Here is an 18,972-nt window from a genome sequence, read left to right as displayed (position 1 = left end):
TTATACAGTGTGTGGCCCATGCCAACAATTATCTGGGGATGGGGATAGAAAGCAAAAGAAGGAGACCCCTGGACCATCATGTGAATAGTGGAGACTTATTCATGTGCTCCTCTCTCTGCCAGAACCCCAGTTTCTACAAGACTTTCTGTTGGTATTACCATGTTGCCGTGTGTTTTTTATTTTTAAAATTTTTTTATTTTTTATTATTATTGAAGTGCTTTATGTGTAGAACAGATGCCATATTCCCATGCAAGAGAGTAGATCCTTTCCACACTTAAAAACATAACACTAGCTCTCAGGGTGCTGACTAGCTTCTTACCATTAGCACAGAAGGAGATACCTACAAGATTGAGGAAAATTAAAGTCTGGGGGCAGCAGGGAAAGACCCTGCAGTTAGCATCTAACCTGGATGCATAGGAACTTTTTAGCAACTCCATACATGGTAGATTTCTACCTTATCTGCATGTCTGCTCAGAGATGGAGGAGGTAGAGACTGCAGCCTGGCTATGGCTGAAAGAGGATGTTACTAGTTAAACAAATCGATCTCATTTTGGTGCAAAATGGAGTCTTAGAAAACATCAGTAGACCAGACCCTCATTTTAGATGAGGAGCTTGAAGACTTGGTACATGAGGGGCACGGAGTGGTGGAGCCCCATGGGCAGCTGGATCTCGAGCCAGTGGCCCTATGCTCTTGCAGCTCCTTCTTAAAGTGCCCATCCTGCATCCTGGCACGTGCATGTTGAACCTGGTGTGACACACCTGTCTGTGGGGAGGGGGGGGACCCTACCAATTATTTAAAAAATTAAGGCTGTTTTGACACCCCCACCCCGTCACCCCCGTCTTATGGGAAATTTTGAATTGAGTGTTTGAAGGCATGAGAGTGACACCTGATGAGAATTAGCTAAAAGCAGAGACAGAGTTGTGGGTGGAGGCCAGGACATCTGCTGCCCCTATCTTTCGCTTGCCAGGGTTTTCCATTGTGCCAGAATTTTCTCATGAATAAAATTCCTGGAATTTTATCGAAAACAATGAATCCATGTGTCAGAGATTCACAGATGAGACACATTCCAGATGCGTAGCACACTGTATTTTTAGCCTTTGTGTGTTTTGAAAGGGCCAAGCATAAAACTGCCGATTTTTCACGGAGCTCCTTCTGAAGAGGAGAGAGGTGGTGCACCACCCCTTCCCTGGTGTTCAGAGAAGGACCATGCCAATAGAAAAAAAGTGCAAGCAACTTTGCTACTCCTTGAGCTTGGCCTTTGTGTTTCCCAAGACTTGAATCACCCGAGTTTCAACCTGGGCTTGTAAGTTTCAAAAATCACCAGGACAGAATGATGGTGTGAACCTCTTAGCCAGACTGCCATGGAAACACTTCCTCATAGAAGTTTATGAAAAATTCAACAATTTTTAGGGAAAGTTAACATAGCAAGCATTATGGATTCCACATCCTGGAAGAAAAGACTTTTCTTCAGAAGTTTGAGGGCTATCAACTTTGTGCCTTGTGCTATTCTAGGTAAAAAAAAAAAAAAAAAAAAAAAAAAAAAAAAAAAAAAAAGAAAGAAAGAAAAAGGACATTATGTTATAAGACCATGGTATATTTATTAATTTATTATCTTGTTATGTAGAGAATACCAACAGCACGCTGGGGAGTGTACCAGGATTCATTCCTTCCTGCACAAAGCTTTGATTTAATTGACATTAAACAAACTAATGTAGAATTTGAATGGAAAACCCACAAAAGAACTGGACCAGGGACCAAAAAGGCTATAAATCAAAGTGACAGACGTGCTCTTGAAGTAAAAGATGCTAGATCTCCCTTCCCCTCTGTTAGGTAGATACTTGGTTTGAAAATCCAGTACTTACAAAAAATAAGTGATAATTTGCACACAAGAGACAGTGATTTTCCTTGCATCTGGCTTGTTAGAATAATATGACTAGAATGGATAATTCTGATGGTTCACATGCAGAGGTTTGGAGTCAGTCACATCACCCTTCTATCATATGATAATTTAAATACAATATTAAGATTTATGAAACCTGTTACACACACTAGATTATTTGGCCCATTTAACTGTCCTGGGAGAGAGCTGCTTGGCAGCTGGTTGCCATCAGTACCACCTTTATAGTTGAAGAAATTGAGAGTCAAAAAAGGATAATGCAGCACTTGTTGAAGTGAGCAGGCACCCAGCTCACCTGGGGAAGTTGTTACAAAGCAGATTCTGACTCAGCAGGGCTGGAGACTCGGAATCTGCATTTCTGGCAAGCTCTCAGCTCACACTTGGGGCAGGAAAGGGTTAAAGGATTTACCCAGGTGATTCCCAGAGCAAGGGTTGAGCCCAGCTTGAAACTCACATCTTCCATCTTCAGATCCCTATCCCCAGCTCCTGTGCTCTACCAGACGGTCTCCTATCCATTGGTACAGCTTCATGTTCATCCTCCACTGAGTGATTAAAAAAAAGGAAAGAAAAAGTTCTTTTTATCTCAAATGAATTATTTAAAACTAGATAAAAAATAAGGAAAAGGGTTTTGATGAATATTTGTGAGTAACGTATGACAGTGATTAGAGAAACAAAAACAAGTATTGAGTGTCAAGAGTAGAAACAGCCCTCTTAGAATGATGTAAAGGAATAGTGAGTGCATTTTTTGCACCCATTCCCATGTAAAACATACAAACAGGAGGTTTCCACAGATGTTTTTATACTTTTTGCTCATCTCCAAAGAAGGAAAGAAGCCTACTGGGAAGAAAAAGTGATTCTTCTTCTTCTTCTTTTTTTTTTTGATGGAGTTTTTATCTTGTTTCCCAGGCTAGAGTGCCATGGCGCGATCTCAGCTCGCTGCAGCCTCCCCCTCCTGGGTTCAAGCGATTCTCTTGCCTCAGCCTCCTGAGTAGCTGAGATTGCAGGTGCACGCCACCACACCCAGCTAACTTTTTGTATTTTTAGTAGAGACAGGGTTTCATCATGTTGGCCAGCCTGCTCTCCAACTCCTGACCTCAGGTGATCCACACGCCTCGGCCTGCCAAAATGCTGGGATTACTGGAGTGAGCCACTGCACCTAGCCAAAAAAGCGATTCTTTAAAGAAGAAAATAAGAAGCTATTCACATCACAGGCACGTTGTTTCTTAAACAGTTAAATGACATTTGCCAGGGCAAAGAGTCCCAGTTCATTGTCCTTTCAAATGCATTCGAGGTTTATTCTGCATGGCACTGAGAAAACAAAGAGTTGTTTTAAAATGATGTTGGTTGACATTCTTGATCTCCCAAGGCTCATTTAAATCTAATTTTCATTATGTGGACATAACTACTCTTTCTTTAACATTTTTCTACCATGCTCCAATCTTTCACAATATTTCTAGAGTTTCTGCTTTCCAGATTGGATGCTCCCTCCTTCTTTTGCAAACGTTCATTTTCCAGTAAGTCTTATTTTGTTCATAGGTTGCTTAGCTATAGGAAGTCCCTATTTAAGCCTATGTGGATTGAAGGTGAAACTCTGCAATAATGCGCTCTTTGGTAGTATGACTGCAGACATATTGCCAATGGCAATTATTTTCCAAACTCCCTGGAACTCCTGGGCATTGGCTACACAATCCATCCATCTCACAAAAACACGTCTCTTCATTTGGATGTAATAGAAGTTTGTGGATCCCATTTATAGCATTATGATGGGGCTGTAATATCACCTGATGACTTAGTCCTAGGGCTAATATGAACACCAACAAGCGTTTGAGGTTAAGAAATTATCTTATTTCTAGGAGCAGACATACAGAGGAGCCAGCCCTGAAAATGCTTATATTTGAATAAAGGCAAGGCCAGGGGAGAAGTATGTGGGCAAAGAGAATTGCTGGCACCAGCCAGGCCTTCCCAGAGCCCTGAGAAAGTCTGCAAGTCCAGAGCCGGGAAAATTGGCTGAAGGACTTGGAGGGGATGGATCCCCAGCTAAGTCTGTTCTGAAGGGATGTGCTGAGCATAGGGAAAAGCACCTTCTAGGATGAGAGAGGAAGGAGCAGAGGTGAAATGGGAAGAAGCCAGGTTCTCTGTATCTTTTAGGCAACATTTGCCCTAGTGGATATGATTAAAGATAAAGAATATCTGAAAGTCCTCTAAAGCGTTCTATTAATAAAGATAATAAGGATAAAGATTTTCATCTCTCCTTATTATCTTAGTATGTATTTAATAATATGTATACATATGTATGATATTTTTGTATATACATTATGTATTGTATATCTGCATGTATTTGTATAGGTATCTATTTGCATATATGCATACACTTATATATGTATTTGTGTATATGCATGTACGTATCTATATATGTGTGTGTATGTATATATGTATTTGTGTATGTATGTATTTTCATGCATGCACACATGTATATGTGTACATATGTAAGCATGTGTATGTGTTTGTATATATGTATGTGCAAATGTATCTGGACACTAGTTCTGGGTCTCATTTCTTAGCACTGGACTAGTGTTGTGAGTGGTGAAATTATTTGACACTGAAGTGATACCATATTGGAGAAATACTCTCTTTAGATGGACTTCATTTGCTTACATACATTTTTCCTTTGAGGTTAATCCAAGATTTTTTTTATAGTTTTGAGGGACTAAAATTGCAATGTGTTAAATTAGAAAAACGTGAACACAAAGCTAGATGCTGCATTTAATATACGATGTTAATACTTCCTTCTCTGAAGAATTAAGAAAAAAAGAAAATCATATCAAGAAGGGGCAAAAATGATCATACCCAGCTTTGTGGAGCTTCTTTCACTTACCACGTTTCGCTTTTTTGTGTGTTGTAAATAAAAGACACACTGGTCAGATGAAGATTCTTGTTTAACGAGATACTGATGGCATCAGAATTGCAAAAGTGCACACGTTTAGAATAAAAACTCCTGAAGGACTGGAGTATCTTTGTCAGGCTTATGGTGGGAGAGCAGAGCTTTCTCTAAGTGCATTGTCTATTTTGTTTGTGTTGTTTTTTCCTCCTCCAAATACAATTAGATACTAGACCTTTTAGAAGCATCTACTGCATATGTGCTGCCTTGAAGAGAAACTATAAACAATAGAGCCTGCGACAGCCTAATAGATAGATTTCCAATATCCTTAGGTCTGCAGACATCCACTAAAGGCCGCCCAAAGTGGCATAGGCTCCAGCATATTTATAAATGGTACTCCTACCTGTCCTAGTTTTCCTGCATAGTACTCATTAAGAGAAGGCAGGCATCCACCTGCAATGAACACATCCCAACACCTGGCCATGTCTTTGTGTCTGAATAATCTGATTAATCAAAGAAAAGAACAGGGTTGTTGATTTAAGCCATTGCAAAAGAAATGATTAACTGTATGCAGGGCCCATTGCTACACATCCCCTAGGCTCATAGAAGAGCATGGTATACCTAGAGAAGTCCTTACTGGTTCCCAGCACTCTCCGTTTACCATCCAGATCCTTTATTCCATCCCAGATCCAGGGATTCTGGACACTTATCCCTTCATCCTTCTTCTGTCTCTTCCCTCTACCAGCCTCTCTCTCTCTGTCTTTCTCTAGGTGATTCCATCTCTCATGGCAAGAGCGGGCACCAAAACACTCCACCGTGTGACTTTTCTTAATCCAACTTCTTCCTTCCAGTAACAGCCAGGTAGTGGCCAGTCTACAGCCTTGGGGAATGATTCCATTCAGAGACACAAACCCTGTTTCTGCCTCATCCTCACTGTTGATGTTACTTCTCCAATCGCACTTTCTGATGGGTGGGCAAGAATCACAGCTGACCTTATAGGACAATTGTAAGGATTAAATGATCATTTTTCATAAAATGTAAGATGTCATTGGATATAAAATGTCCCATTATTTTATCTGCCATCAGAGAAGAAGAAATGCTGCCTGATACCTAGGATAAGCCTTTCATTTTCATATTTCAGAGCTAAATGCAATGTGTTAAATGCATTGCAATTTTAGCTAAATGTGAAAAGTGGTGTATCTTGTAATCAACAAAATAGAATTTAAGAGGATATTGCATGAAAGTGCTTAAGGTAACCTGGTTTATTTGGTGGATAAGCTATTTATGAAAGTGGTTAAAAGATGGCAATATAGGGAGTTAAGCGATGTACCAAATTCTGCGTGGTTATATGTGAGGGAAATTTAAGGAAGGGTTTTGTATTGGATTGTAATGGGATTAAAACTGACAGAAAAAGTAGGCTATTGATTGAAGATGATGCTGGCTTCCTAAGTGAATGATCTCCACACTGTGTTGTGATAGCAGCAAGGACTTCTTTAAGATTTTTTTATTTTTTATTTCTTATTTTATTTTATTTTTTTGAGATGGAGTCTCACTCTGTCACCTCGGCTGGAGTGCAGTGGCGTGATCCCGGCTCACTGCAACCTCTGCTTCCCGGGTTCAAGCAATTCTCCTGCCTCACCCTCCTGAGTAGCTGGGACTACAGGCGCCCACCATCACGCCTGGCTATTTTTTTTCTTTTTTTTTTTTTTTGGATTTTTGTATGGTCTCGATCTCCTGAACTCATGACCCACCCACCTTGGCCTCTCAAAGTGCTTGGATTACAGGGGTGAGCCACCATGCCCGAACCAAGATTTTTTTTTTTAAGCATGATCATGATCATAAAATTCTTGTTCCACTTAGTTGTTCCATTTGTTTCTCATAATTATCAAATAATTATAGCATATAAGACTTGAAAACATTGAAGGTGGATTTGATAATCCAATTCTCGGGAGGCCTAGTTCTGGCCATCTTCCTAATTTTTGAAAACCACGAAAGGACCATGGATGCCTTTGCTTACTCCAGATGTGAAATTCACCTGACCATTCTTAAAGATTTTCTCAGTTTCAACACTTTACCACTCCCAAATTTTCAAAAGAGGTTAAGTATGATAGATTCTCTGTATTAACAATGTAATATTTTTATGAGCTATAAGGATCACAAATTAGAATCAATTTGGGGCCTTTATTTTCTAATACTTTGGTTGAGAAATAGGCATCTTGCAAAGTATTCATCTGTTATAGAAAGGCATCAGGATTCCTGAAATACTTTGCTGAAAATGTCAGTATGCATTCAACTTTGTTAGTTTTCTTTTTCAGTGTTCTAATGTATTTTGGATCCTTTTTTGTACTCTAGTTACTTGAAAATAGATGCATATTTTAGAGTTATAATATGAAATATAACCTGGTGGGACCTCCTTTCATTTCTGGAACTGTTATCCCATGACCAAAATCCAAAGGAATGGTCCTCATGTGTTATTGGTATATTCCGTATTGAAATGAAATAATCAATACTGTAGTACTAACACAGTAGTACCTTTTGTTTGGGGGTAATTTGCTTAGAATTATGTGTTTCTCATAAGTCATTTAAAAATGAGCTTGGTAGCCTGCCATTTGCCTGATGGGAATATCCCAACTTTCCTGGAGCTACAGAAAAAAACACCCCACACATTGGCAAACACCAATCTAAAGTTCAGGTCTTTTTATAGTAACATAGAAGCAGGCATATGAAATGATTATGCCACATATCTGCCAGATTTTGACGTTTAAAATATTCTCTGTTATAAAGCCACTGAAGCAGATCCCAAGCCTTGTGGCTGGCCAGAGTTTCTGCAATAACAATCTATACATGCTAACTAAGGCAGCTGCCTACCTTGGCCGGCAGGTAGGCAGGCAGGTAAGTAGGTAGGTGAGATCTGCTAGTTATAAAGAGCAGGAGCCAGGCTGCAGGGAAGGAGAGACATGTCAGTCAAGGCCAGGAAGTCTCTCCCAGAGCTAGAGTTAAAGAACTCATGTGGTCCTGATTAGCAGCCTGTGTTCAGCACTCTTTTTCTGGTTTTAATCCTACTGGGCTAGATCCTCTCTCCCCTTTGAAGTCACAGGGCTGCCAGGCAGGGAGGGCCCTATGCAGCAGCGTGTGTCCATTCAAGCTTTAACCGAAGGGATGATGAAACCTGCCAACAGCCAAGTCAAGTGGGAGGACAAAGATGTGGCAGGGCTGTGCCTTGGTTTGCTTCTGAAGAGCAGCACTTAACTTTAGTGACCACTGTTTTGGGAATGGGTCTGTGAAGACCCCTCAGCTTCTTCTTACTCCCAAAATGTGTGTGTGAGAGAGATTTCCTTTATTCATTTGTTTCCTTTTCCTGAGCTGTACTTCATCCTAGGTGTTCAGCAGCCTTTGTTGAGTGACAGTCAACAAAGTCTTTGGGGCATAGTTTGGGTTGCTCTGTCTTTTCAAAATGTGGACTGTATTTCACCCCTTTTGAAATGTTTATCCTGAAGCTTCCTTATTTTCAGAATTTTTCCCTTCTAATGAACAAAAGCAACTGAGGGGTTGCTTTCAATATTCTGAATTATATTCCCTTTCTCATTTTTGTGCAATATTAGCTGTGAGAAGAATTTTAAGATGCAAAAAAAGGAGGCATGCCTCCCCTATCTCTAGCATTTCTGAGGGTTTTTTCCTTCCTAAATCGATCTCAATTAACTTTGATTTCTTTCTTTAGAAAACCATGTGCTGAAATAATGCTTTGCCAGATGTGAGAATGGATTCCTTCCCCTACAAACACACACTTAAGCTTCATTTTAGTTCTAATATTTTGGTCTTTTTTTATTATTCAAACTTACACTACATTTTTGTGGCTATTGGCTTTGTTTGCAGAAGTAAGCTTACTTTATCTTGGAGAAATACTAATACTTTAAAGTTATTGCTTGTTTGTTATTGTTGCAGCCATTTCCTTTTTAGTTTGTAATTTTAAATTTAGCCTGTTTCTTATATATATAACCTGTTTTCGCCAATTTCTGATATAAATCACACATTTGTTCATGTTTCTCATCATGGGTGAGCCAAAGCTAACATTACATAGTGTGTTATTTCCCTGCGAGCCTTGGTCGAGTCTCAGGCCCAGGAAGGAGAGAGGCAGCAGCCATCAGCTCTGTTTCCTGTTCTGAGCCTGTAAAACACACTAGCCAGTGCCACCATGGGAAGGGAGTATCTGTTTTGCAAAAATTTTTTAAGAAGGTCTAATTTTTGTCTTAATTAGCATGACTACACTAAGTCTATGGTGCTGATTTTACTTTGAAACCCACATCTATGTGTTTAGATTCCTTGTTTTGGCCACTCAATTGTGACTGGAAGAGAAAGCCATGAATTTCAGGTTCCCTAACATCTAGGATGCCGTTTCTGTACTGTCAACTTCTGTGTCACTGCCTCGTATCATTTTTGATTGTTGACGAGTTTGATTTTGCTGTCTATTCAAGATGACTTTTTTCCCTTGTGCCTGATTCTGGTTCTCTGTCTGGCATAACTGACTCTTTGGTACATTTTGCATTACTGTTTGAACAGCAGGCTTAGTCTTTCCCAGGGTGTCACAGGGCTGTAATTCTACAGATACTTATGGAGTCCAGGATGGGGGCTTTTGCTTTAGCACAGACACCTGACCACCACTTTGAGAGACAGAGGTTTGAGTTTGTTTTGATTCTTCCTCCTTGCTGATTCTCAGTGCAGTGTGTCTGGCAAAGAAGTTTGTGCACTTGGGAAGCTAAGGAAAAAACTTGGTCCTGGGACAGGTGGAGGATCGAGCGACAGAGTAGATGTGGGGTTGGGGGGTGATTGTTTCCTAAAAATTCTGATCCTTCTGGGTGGGGAGGAAGCTCTCCATCTCAGAACGGCTGCTTCTAGGGTGTGATTACTGATGGGAAGCACCCTTATTTATGTAAAGGTCATCTCAAAGAAGGGGAAGAGGGTGCTAATTTAAACACATGTCCCAAAGGAAAAAAATGTCACAAAGGGCATCATAGGGCTGTGGGGGCAAGGAGAAGGCAGATGGTAATACACAAGTCATTCCCATCACTAGTCCCCTGGTTGATCATGGCCAGCTCATTCAAGATTAGCTCTAGACCTTTCTGGGTCTCAGATTTCTCATTTGGAGATGACAAGTTTGGACTGGAAGGGTCTGCACAGCCCACACTCCCCTGCTTCCCCTGCTCTGCCTCCAAAGTTCTTTTCTTTTTTTTTTTTTTTAAATAAAAATGTGTGGCCCAACTAGCCTTTGCTTCTCACTAGTTGATGTCAATACTGAGGATGCCAAAGGACTAATATAAAAATGAGCATTCATGTGGATTCATGTCTGTTATAAGAACCAAAATTGGATTGTATCACAACAGCTCTGTGTCATTGCAGCACAAGCCATCATTTAAGTAGTTGAAATTTCCCAAACTTGCCGTTGCTCATTGGCTGTAGAATATAAACATAGCCATTGGCTAATCACTTGTTTGACTTAAAACCACGAAAAATGATTGATCCAACAATGACAAATTGCTATTTCTTCTCACCAAATCATGCAAAAGAGCGAAGATATTAATTGAAAGTAAGGGGAAAAGAGCTTGTCAGTGATCCAGATATTTTAAACATCCTGCTGTTTGGAAGCATCTGGATACTTCACAGCTTTTTTTTTTTTTTTTTTTTGGTTCATTTATCATCCAGATGCTCACCATCATGGAAGCACCACTTGAAACTGTACTTCGGCTAATAACTTAGAGTGGAAACGTTTGTATCTTTGGTTGGTTGCCCTTTGGTGCTCCATTGATCCCTCTGTCTTCCTCTAAGTCCCTCTTCCGCAAAATCCCCAGGAATGTGGCAATTTTGCCAGATGCTTAGGTGTTGGCCTTCAGATTTCTTTTTTTTAATCCTCATGACCGCTCTGTACCCTGTCTGCTTGAATTATAGATTGCATTTGTCAAATAGTGACACATGCAATTGGGTGTCTTCTAAGACCTTTGAAATTCAACTTCCTTAAGTTGAGATTAAAGTGGATATTCTGCTGCCCTGCCGCAGTCAAGCCTGGGATGCTTCGAGACCTGCATAAAAGTTTTTCTAGGCTGGCATTTCTAACTCTTACTGTCCCGAGGAAAGAAAAACAAGCTACTTTTTTCTTCTGAAAGGTAGAAATGGAGACCATAAAAACGATCTAAAATGTGGTCCCAGTTAGAAAGGACTCTGAAATCAACAACTTTTTGAAACATGACTGTCTGTTGGAGTGTCTTGAATTATGTGTTTCTTTGGGCATTCAGGAAGCCTTATCAGTTGTGAGCGAGGACCAGTCGTTGTTTGAGTGTGCCTACGGAACGCCACACCTGGCTAAGACAGAGATGACCGCGTCCTCCTCCAGCGACTATGGACAGACTTCCAAGATGAGCCCACGCGTCCCTCAGCAGGATTGGCTGTCTCAACCCCCAGCCAGGGTCACCATCAAAATGGAATGTAACCCTAGCCAGGTGAACGGCTCAAGGTAAGGAGACTTCCGCCCCTTTCTCTCCCTGACCTCCCATTTTCCTATCCTTTACAAAGGCAAAGTGGAAGTCAGTCATGCTTCTCTAAAGATTGACTTAGAAAGCAAGGCCACTGTGCCTGTAATCCCAGCTACTCGGGAGCCTGAGGCAGGAGAATCACTTGAATCCAGGAGGCAGAGGTTGCAGTGAGCCGGGATCATGCCACTGCACTCCAGCCTGGGCGACAGAGCAAGACTCTGGCTAACAAAAAAAAAAAAAAAAAAAAAAAAAAGAAGAAAGAAAGAAAGAAAGGCCATTGAACGGTGACGTTGGACAGCGCTGGGAAAATGTGTTCTCCAGTGGTTTGTGTGGAGGATGGAGTTTGTAAAATTAGTAGTATATTTACCAAGAACTCTCTTTGAAGATGTGTTCAATTCTATTTCCCAGGCATGAGGGCTCTGTGGGAGGGGAGCCTTGCCCACATATGGCAGAATTCATCTGAGGTTTGATTGCCTGGAAAATAATGCCGTCTTATGTTTTCACAAAGGGAGAGTGTCAGCTAGTGGCCAGGCAGTGCGGCGTATGTCCAAGCCACTTGAATTTGCTAGTGGATCTCCATTGTCTGCCCTCCACCCTCACCCCACCCTCTGATCCCTGCGGTCCTCTTCTCTTAATGCCTGCTGTTTTTTTTTTTCCTCCTCTTAGCTTATGCATAGAGCCCTCTCCGGTGTCTCCCATAATTATTAGCTTCCCTGAGTTTGTCAGGAACATACAACTGTCACGTAAAATGTATTACCAAATGCAGAACTGTCCCTGGCCCTCAAAAAGTGTTGAATTCTGTGTAGTTTTGAAAAGTAAAATTAATTTCAATTATGATCTAATACCCCATATATATTCAGGAAAAAGAATATCAAATCTTAGGATAAAGAACAGATTATTTCTTTGAAATGTTGCATAATCTACCATCAGGTCATAAGAACAGCTCACATTTTCGGAAACTTTACTGTGTACAAAGCCCTTTTATATCCAGTAGCCCCTCAGTCCTCCGAGCAGCCCCTCATGAAGTATACTTGACCCCATTTGATGGATGAAGAAACCTGTGATCAGGCATTTCCAGTCTGACCCCAAATCACCACTTAAATGGAATCAGAGTTTGGATTTAAACCAGGAGTGTTTGACTCCACACCGTGAGCATTTTCCACTCTGTTGAAGCTGTAATGGGGCCTTTTTGTTACATATATGTTTTAACGCTAAAAAGGTTTATTATAAGTGTCATAGTTTATAAGTCTGGAAACGGTTGCGTCAATTCCTAGTGTGGTGTTAATGAAGGTGCCAAGTCACAGTGTCCTAGAGGGAATGTCAACGGCAAGGCTGGATGTGCCAGATGGGGAGATGGGAGATGCCAGAACACTCCTCCACTCTGAGAAGTCAGTTTGCGTCTGTGCATCTAGCTTCTTGAAACTGCACTGGCTCTGATGCTACATATTGCCACTGCACTGGTCCTTTAAGTGGAACTCGAGGCAGGCCCATCTTGAATCTCATCAGGAGATTCATTCCTGGAGTTACAGAAGGACCTGGGTAGAAAATGCAATGATGGGTCCAGGACACCAAAGTTGTGGGAAATTAATGATTACATGTAAATATTTTTGAATCTCATCAAGAGATTCATTCCTGGAGTTACAGAAGGACCTGGATAGAAAATGCAATGATGGGTCCAGGACACCAAAGTTGTGGGAAATTAATGATTACATGTAAATATTTTTTACCCATAAATCCTATGCATTTGATACAATGTTTCTGTTGATCATTATATATATTTCTGAAACACAGAAGAATGCAGGGTAATCATGTTCTAAAGAATGCAGCAGTGTTTATGCAGTAGATCAATTGGTGGAACACAGCCTGGAAACACTGAATGAATTCTGTTTTGGGTGGGGTCATATGATCCCATATATGCCAGCGTGATCACGGCGGAGACACTAAGACCGGGACACATTTCTAAAGCTTTTCTTCTGCAGAGGCTAATTTCTACCTATGAGCAATTCACCTGCAGGGAGGAGGGGGATGTTGGAAAGCGGGGAGAGAGGAAGGAAACATCTCAGACAAAAGGGCACTGAGATGATTTCCGATGGACAACAGGCAGAGTGAGCCATGTCCTGGCCCTTGTTTGAGAGTCTGGCCTGGGGCCAGTCTGGATTCAGCAAGCCTCCGAAGGGAGACTGAGTGAGGAGGCGAGAACAGTGCTCCAGAAATGAAAGTTTCTATTGTTCTCACTGTGTTACTCCCGAATTTAAAATAAAATAAGCATTCTGGCCGGGCGCGGTGGCTCACGCCTGTAATCCCAGCACTTTGGGAGGCCGAGGCTGGTGGATCACGAGGTCAAGAGATCGAGACCATCCTGGCTAACATGGTGAAACCCTGTCTCTACTAAAAATACAAAAAATTAGCCAGGCGTGGTGGTGGGCACCTGTAGTCCCAGCTACTCGGGAGGCTGAGGCAGAAGAATGGCATGAACCCGGGAGGCGGAGCTTGCAGTGAGCCGAGATCGCGCCACTGCACTCCAGCCTGGGCGACAGAGAGAAACTCCATCTCAAAAAAATAAAAATAAAAAATAAAAAAATAAGCATTCTGTTTGTGGGAGAAGTGCAAACACTGTTTTCCTTAGTGTGAGCCTGTGATGCCCCTTGGTAGCTGATGTCTCCTCTCCCTCCTGGCCAGGCATGGGGAAGCTTTTCCAGCCTATGTTGTGACCCCAGGGGTACAGGTTGGGAGTTTGGGGCAACCCTGAGCCCCAGGCAAGGGGCTTCAGTCTATAAGAAAGAAAGACACCAGGGGCTTCAATCCATAAGAAAGACACCAGGGCAGTTCCGCCCCAGGGCCCTCAGCGCAGCAGACTGGGGAAAGCTCTTGGGTGGTTTTTCTGTCAGGCAAGTGAAAGGCTGGTGCTGCGCTGAGGGTCTCTTTCTGGGAAACATCTTTTTCAGGGGAACTGGACATTTTCTTTCTTTTTTATTTTTCTTTTGGATGGAGTTTTGCTCTTTTTTACCCAGGCTGCAGGGAAGTGGCACGATCTCAGCTTACTGCAACCTCCACCCCCCGGGGTTCAAGCGACTCCCCTGCCTCAGCCTCCTGAGTAGCTGGGATTACAGGCATCCGCCACCATGCCTGGCTAAATTTTGTATTTTTAGTAGAGACGGGGTTTCACCATGTTGGCCAGGCTGGTCTCGAACTCAATCCACCCATCTTGGCCTCTCAGATTGCTGGGATTACAGGTGTTAGCCACCGCGCCCGGCCTTGACATTTTCTTTCAAGGAAACAATGGGAACTTCAAGAGTTCCTCTCTCAGGGCTCACAGAATTCTAACATTGCCCAGATTGCTGCCGTCATAAACTTTCAATGCTGTTCCAGCTCTTAAAGCATCGGTGATGTGTTTCGGTGGGTGGATACCGAGTGAAGACCATCATGTCATCCTCTTCATCCTCCGGGTCCTCCGGTGGGTTCGGTGATGTCGGTTCGGCAGGTGCTGTTCATGAAGGGAACAAGGTGGACCTCATCTGCCTTCAATCCAGGCCTACGTGCCTCCTTTGAGGAAAAGGGCAGCTGGGTTGTAATAGGCAGGGGAGGAACACTGGCTGCAGAGGCTGCCTCCGCTTTGAGGCATCTAGCAATGTACAGATGTCAACCAGTCACCAAGTGTCATCGTCCCCTAGCCACAAGGATGTTCCAGGGGGAGGGAGAGGAGTGGCTGACACTAATCCCCTTCGTAGAAGAGAAAGATACAGAGCTCATGCCCGTCTCCCCCAGAGCTCAGTGTGTCTCCTGGCATTGTGTCTGGGTGCTGGCCTGGTGTATCAGTTGGGATTCTCTAGAGAAATAGAACTTATAGGATACTTTTATATTTTAAGATATTTATTTGAAGGAATTGACTAATGCAATTGTGGGAGTGGGCGGGTCTGAGATCTGCAGGGGAGGCTGGCAGGCTGGAAAGTAGGCAGAATTTCTTCTTCTCTGGAAACCGCAGGCTTTGTTCTTAAGGCCTTCAACTGATTAGATGAGGCCCACTCACATTATCCGACATCATCTCCTTTAGTCAAGTTCAACTGACTGAGCTACCTGCGCAAATGCCTTCCCAGTACCACCTCAGTTAGCATTTGATTAAGTCACTGGGTGCTACGGCCTGGCCAAGTTGACACAGGAAACTGACCCCCACACCTGACTTCCAGGGATGCTGCACTCATCAGTGACTGGTGACCCATTGTACTTTTTAGATCTCCAAACCAGTGTGCTCTGGGGGGCCAGTTCACCGCTGCTGCTGGAGCTCAGCCTGACTGGACAGCGGGTGGTAAAGGGGGTGGCGTGTCAAGTCAGAGGTTCACTAGGGGGCTGCTCAAGCTCAGTGATCTGAAAGAGTTGAAACATAAGTGGTGAGTCAGTGTTCTGCTATTAAGAATCCAACGGGCTTCCTGAAGGGGAATGGGGGAAAAGAAAGCTGAACAATTATCAGTGGAGCTAAGACTCATCTCAGCCAGAGGTTGGAGGCAGCCTTGGGGCAGACAAAGGACTGCCTGGGATCCCATCCGCAGGCTTTGCTGACCCACTGTGGGCTTTTTTTTTTTTTTTTTTTTTTTTTGAGACAGTTTTGCTCTTGTCACCCAGGCTGGAATGCAATGGCACGATCTCGGCTCACTGCAACCTCTGCCTCCCGAGTTCAAGCGATTCTCCTGCCTCAGCCTCCCGAGTGGCTAGTTTTCATATTTTTAGCGGAGATGGGGCTTCACCATGTTGTCCAGGCTGGTCTCGAACTCCTTACCTCAGGTGATCCACCCGCCTCAGCCTCCCAAAGTGCTGGGATTACAAGCGTGAGCCACCATGCCCGGCCTCACTATGGGCTCTTTACGAATGTCAGGTGCAGCTCCATAAAAGGGAACATGGGCGTGATTCACTCTGCTTTATTTTGGACACCGTGAACCAGCACCGGGCTGTGTCAGCCCAGCTCGAGGGGCCAGGGCAGAGGCAGGGTTCATGGAGATGCAGATTCTGCCACGGAGGGGCTCACAGATGAGATGCTGCGGAGCTGTGTGTGGCTGCCCGACTCTGGAGGAGCCCCGCCAGGAGTGCAGCTCCTCAACGCTCCACTACCTGCACCTGCATCCTTCCAGACTCGGAAGCCCCAGGCCAGCTGTGCCAGGGAGTTAGCCCACCTCCTGGCCCCTGGCCCAATAGCTTCTTCTAATTGTCCCTCCTCTTAGCTTATGCATAATGGGCTTTCCTGTAGTGCACGTGCCACTTGAAGTCAAGTCCACGGGGAAGTTACATAAGTCAAATATTACTCTTCGGCTAGAACTTGTGGGCTGTTACCTTTGTGGCCCCTGACTATCTTGCAGACATCTCCACGGGAGAAGTGCACTCTCTGCAGCTTAGATCTTTCCAGAACATGGCCCACCTCCTTCTGCCTAGAATACCCAGCTTGGGAATAGTGCCCTCTGTCCATCCCTATCCATCCAGTACCCACGGAGAAAAAGGCCATGTGCTTTGAGAGGAAGGAAGGACTTAGTTCCCAACCGAATAGTGGAATTCTACAAAACCTCAGTCCTAACGTGCTTACAAGCTCCTGAAATGAAATACAAGTGGTGAAACGAGATCTGTTGCCATTATAATAGAGTTTCTGTAAAACATAATAAAAGAAAAACAGGAGAGAAAGGAACCACTGCTTTGCGAGCCAACTGGGATGTCCTTGTGGGTTTGGCTTGGCCACTGCCAGATCAAACAGCAGCATTCTTGCAGACACTAATCTAATTGCACGTTGTGTAGACACAGGACATCATTTTTCAGCTTCGGTGGTCCACAGCCACCCTCTCCCTTTCTTCACTCTAGCCTCACGCACCAGAAAGCCCCAAGTGTTCACACAATGGAGAACTGTCAGTGTGTGGCCAAACTAAAACCAGCTGTTTTCCTGTGCCATCCACACCAAGGGCCTGGCTGGGAGTTTCAGCGCCTGCTCAGCCTCTCGTGAGCTCCCTACCAATGCCCTGAATTTGCTGTGAGGTCCCCAAAGCTCAAGTCATGATAGACTAGCAGGATAAGCCAAGAGGTAACACCTGCTCACTCATGGTCCACAAGCGAACTGTCTTCTCGTGAGCAGTCTGGCAGGTCTGTGCAGAGCAGGCTGCTTTTCCTCTATCTGAGCATCCCCAGCTCAGGCGAGCCAGATCACAGGCAGCTTACACTAAGTGGCACCTTCCCCTTTCCACAGGCGATGGCGATTTCGTGAAGCCCACCTGGAGGCTCACTGCAGGTGGAACTCAGCCAATTTATGTGCCATGCTGTGAGTCCCCCCTCAGCCCAGTCTGCAGGCCACCTGGAGCCATTGCCATGTTTGATTCTGTTGAGTGAGGGTTCCCCCGGTGTGGTGATTCTCAACGTGGGCTCCGGGACCAGCAGCATCACCTCCACCTGGGAGCTTGTTTGAGACGCGGCTTCTTAGGCCCTGCCCTAGAATCGGAAGAGACCTGGGTGGCAGCCCAGCACGCTGTGTTTGAAGGAGCCCTCTGCGGGATTCCGATGCCTGGTAGTCTGAGAACCACTGCTCTGTTGCACGATCCAAGGAGATGAAAAATGAGAAAGCCCAGCAGCTGGGTAAAGGTGACCCACCCAGCGAATGATCTGGGAGAATCTACGCGGAGGCGGGGTTGTTCCCCAGAAGTCCTTGCCTGAGTTGAGAAATACCTCCTTCCCTCCCACCACATTGGCGCTTTGCCCAGCTGGGCCTGTGCAGCGAGAGACAATGCTATCTGGGTCTTGCCTCTCTCTGGGATAGATTCATTGCATGCCATGAATAACTCCAGCCTCGGGTCAGATAGCAGGATGTTTTATAGATGTTATTTAAAAAACATGCCATTTGTAATGTGATGGAGATGAGAAAAAGTAGGGAGTATCCGCTGGGTCCATCAGGGCCTTAGACATACTGTTTATGCCTGGAGTCATTCATTCATTCAATGAATATTTATTGAGCACCTACTTTCCTAGGCTCTTGGGATAGAGTGATAAAATATACAAAAAAGTTTTGCCTCACTAAGTTCACTTTCTAGCAGTGAAGATGGTCATGACATCAGACCACTTATGAAAACACAGCAGGTTAGATCGTGGTAAATGCTAAGGAGAAAAATAAAGACGTGAAGCAGATGGCAGCTCTAAAGAAGGTGGCTGGAGAAGATCACAAAAAAGTGATGTTTGAGTAAAGCTGCAAAGGCAGTTGAGGGAGAAGGCCCGTGATTAAACAGCAGAAAATATTCCAAGAGGAGGGAATGCTAAATGCAAAGGCCCTGAGGTCAGCTTGAGGTGTTCGAGGACAACAAGCAGGCCATCGTGGCTGCTGTTTAGTGTCCAAGAAGAAGAGTAATAGATGATGAGTTTGGAGAGCCCGTGGGGCCATTGCCGGACTTTGACTTTCACTTTCTGGTGAGTTCAGAAATCATTAGGGGACTTGAGGCAAAGGAGGGATATAGTGTTACTTAGATTTTGCAGGGCCTCTCTGGCTCCTGTGTTGAAGTCTTCCTGAGAAAATGTGGGTGTAGGATGGGAGACATCTGCGTGAGAGTGGGTGAGAGTGGTAGCAAGGGAGGGTGGGAGAGGCAGTCACATCCTGGGTATAGTTGGAAGGTGGAATTAACGTGCTTTGCTGATGGGTTGGACATATGGCATGAGGAAAAGAGGA

The 18,972-nt window shown here is 43.9% G+C and overlaps 1 protein-coding gene across 5 annotated transcripts in view; it reads left to right on the top strand.

The window, feature by feature from the left end:
- Positions 1–18,972, top strand: part of ERG (ETS transcription factor ERG) — a 279,429-nt gene that overhangs the window by 204,752 nt on the left and 55,705 nt on the right. For all 5 annotated transcript variants that reach the window (XM_063601408.1, XM_063601407.1, XM_034947822.2 and 2 more), the window contains one exon: positions 11,061–11,278. In XM_063601408.1, coding sequence (XP_063457478.1) covers positions 11,061–11,278 — 218 coding nt within the window. The remainder of the gene's footprint in view (positions 1–11,060; positions 11,279–18,972) is intronic.

The sequence above is a fragment of the Pan paniscus genome, chromosome 22, assembly GCF_029289425.2.
Source record: "Pan paniscus chromosome 22, NHGRI_mPanPan1-v2.0_pri, whole genome shotgun sequence".
In the NCBI taxonomy this organism is placed as follows: Eukaryota; Metazoa; Chordata; class Mammalia; order Primates; family Hominidae; genus Pan; species Pan paniscus.
Note: the sequence above shows the minus strand (reverse complement) of the source record. Positions and strands in the feature narration are given on the sequence as shown.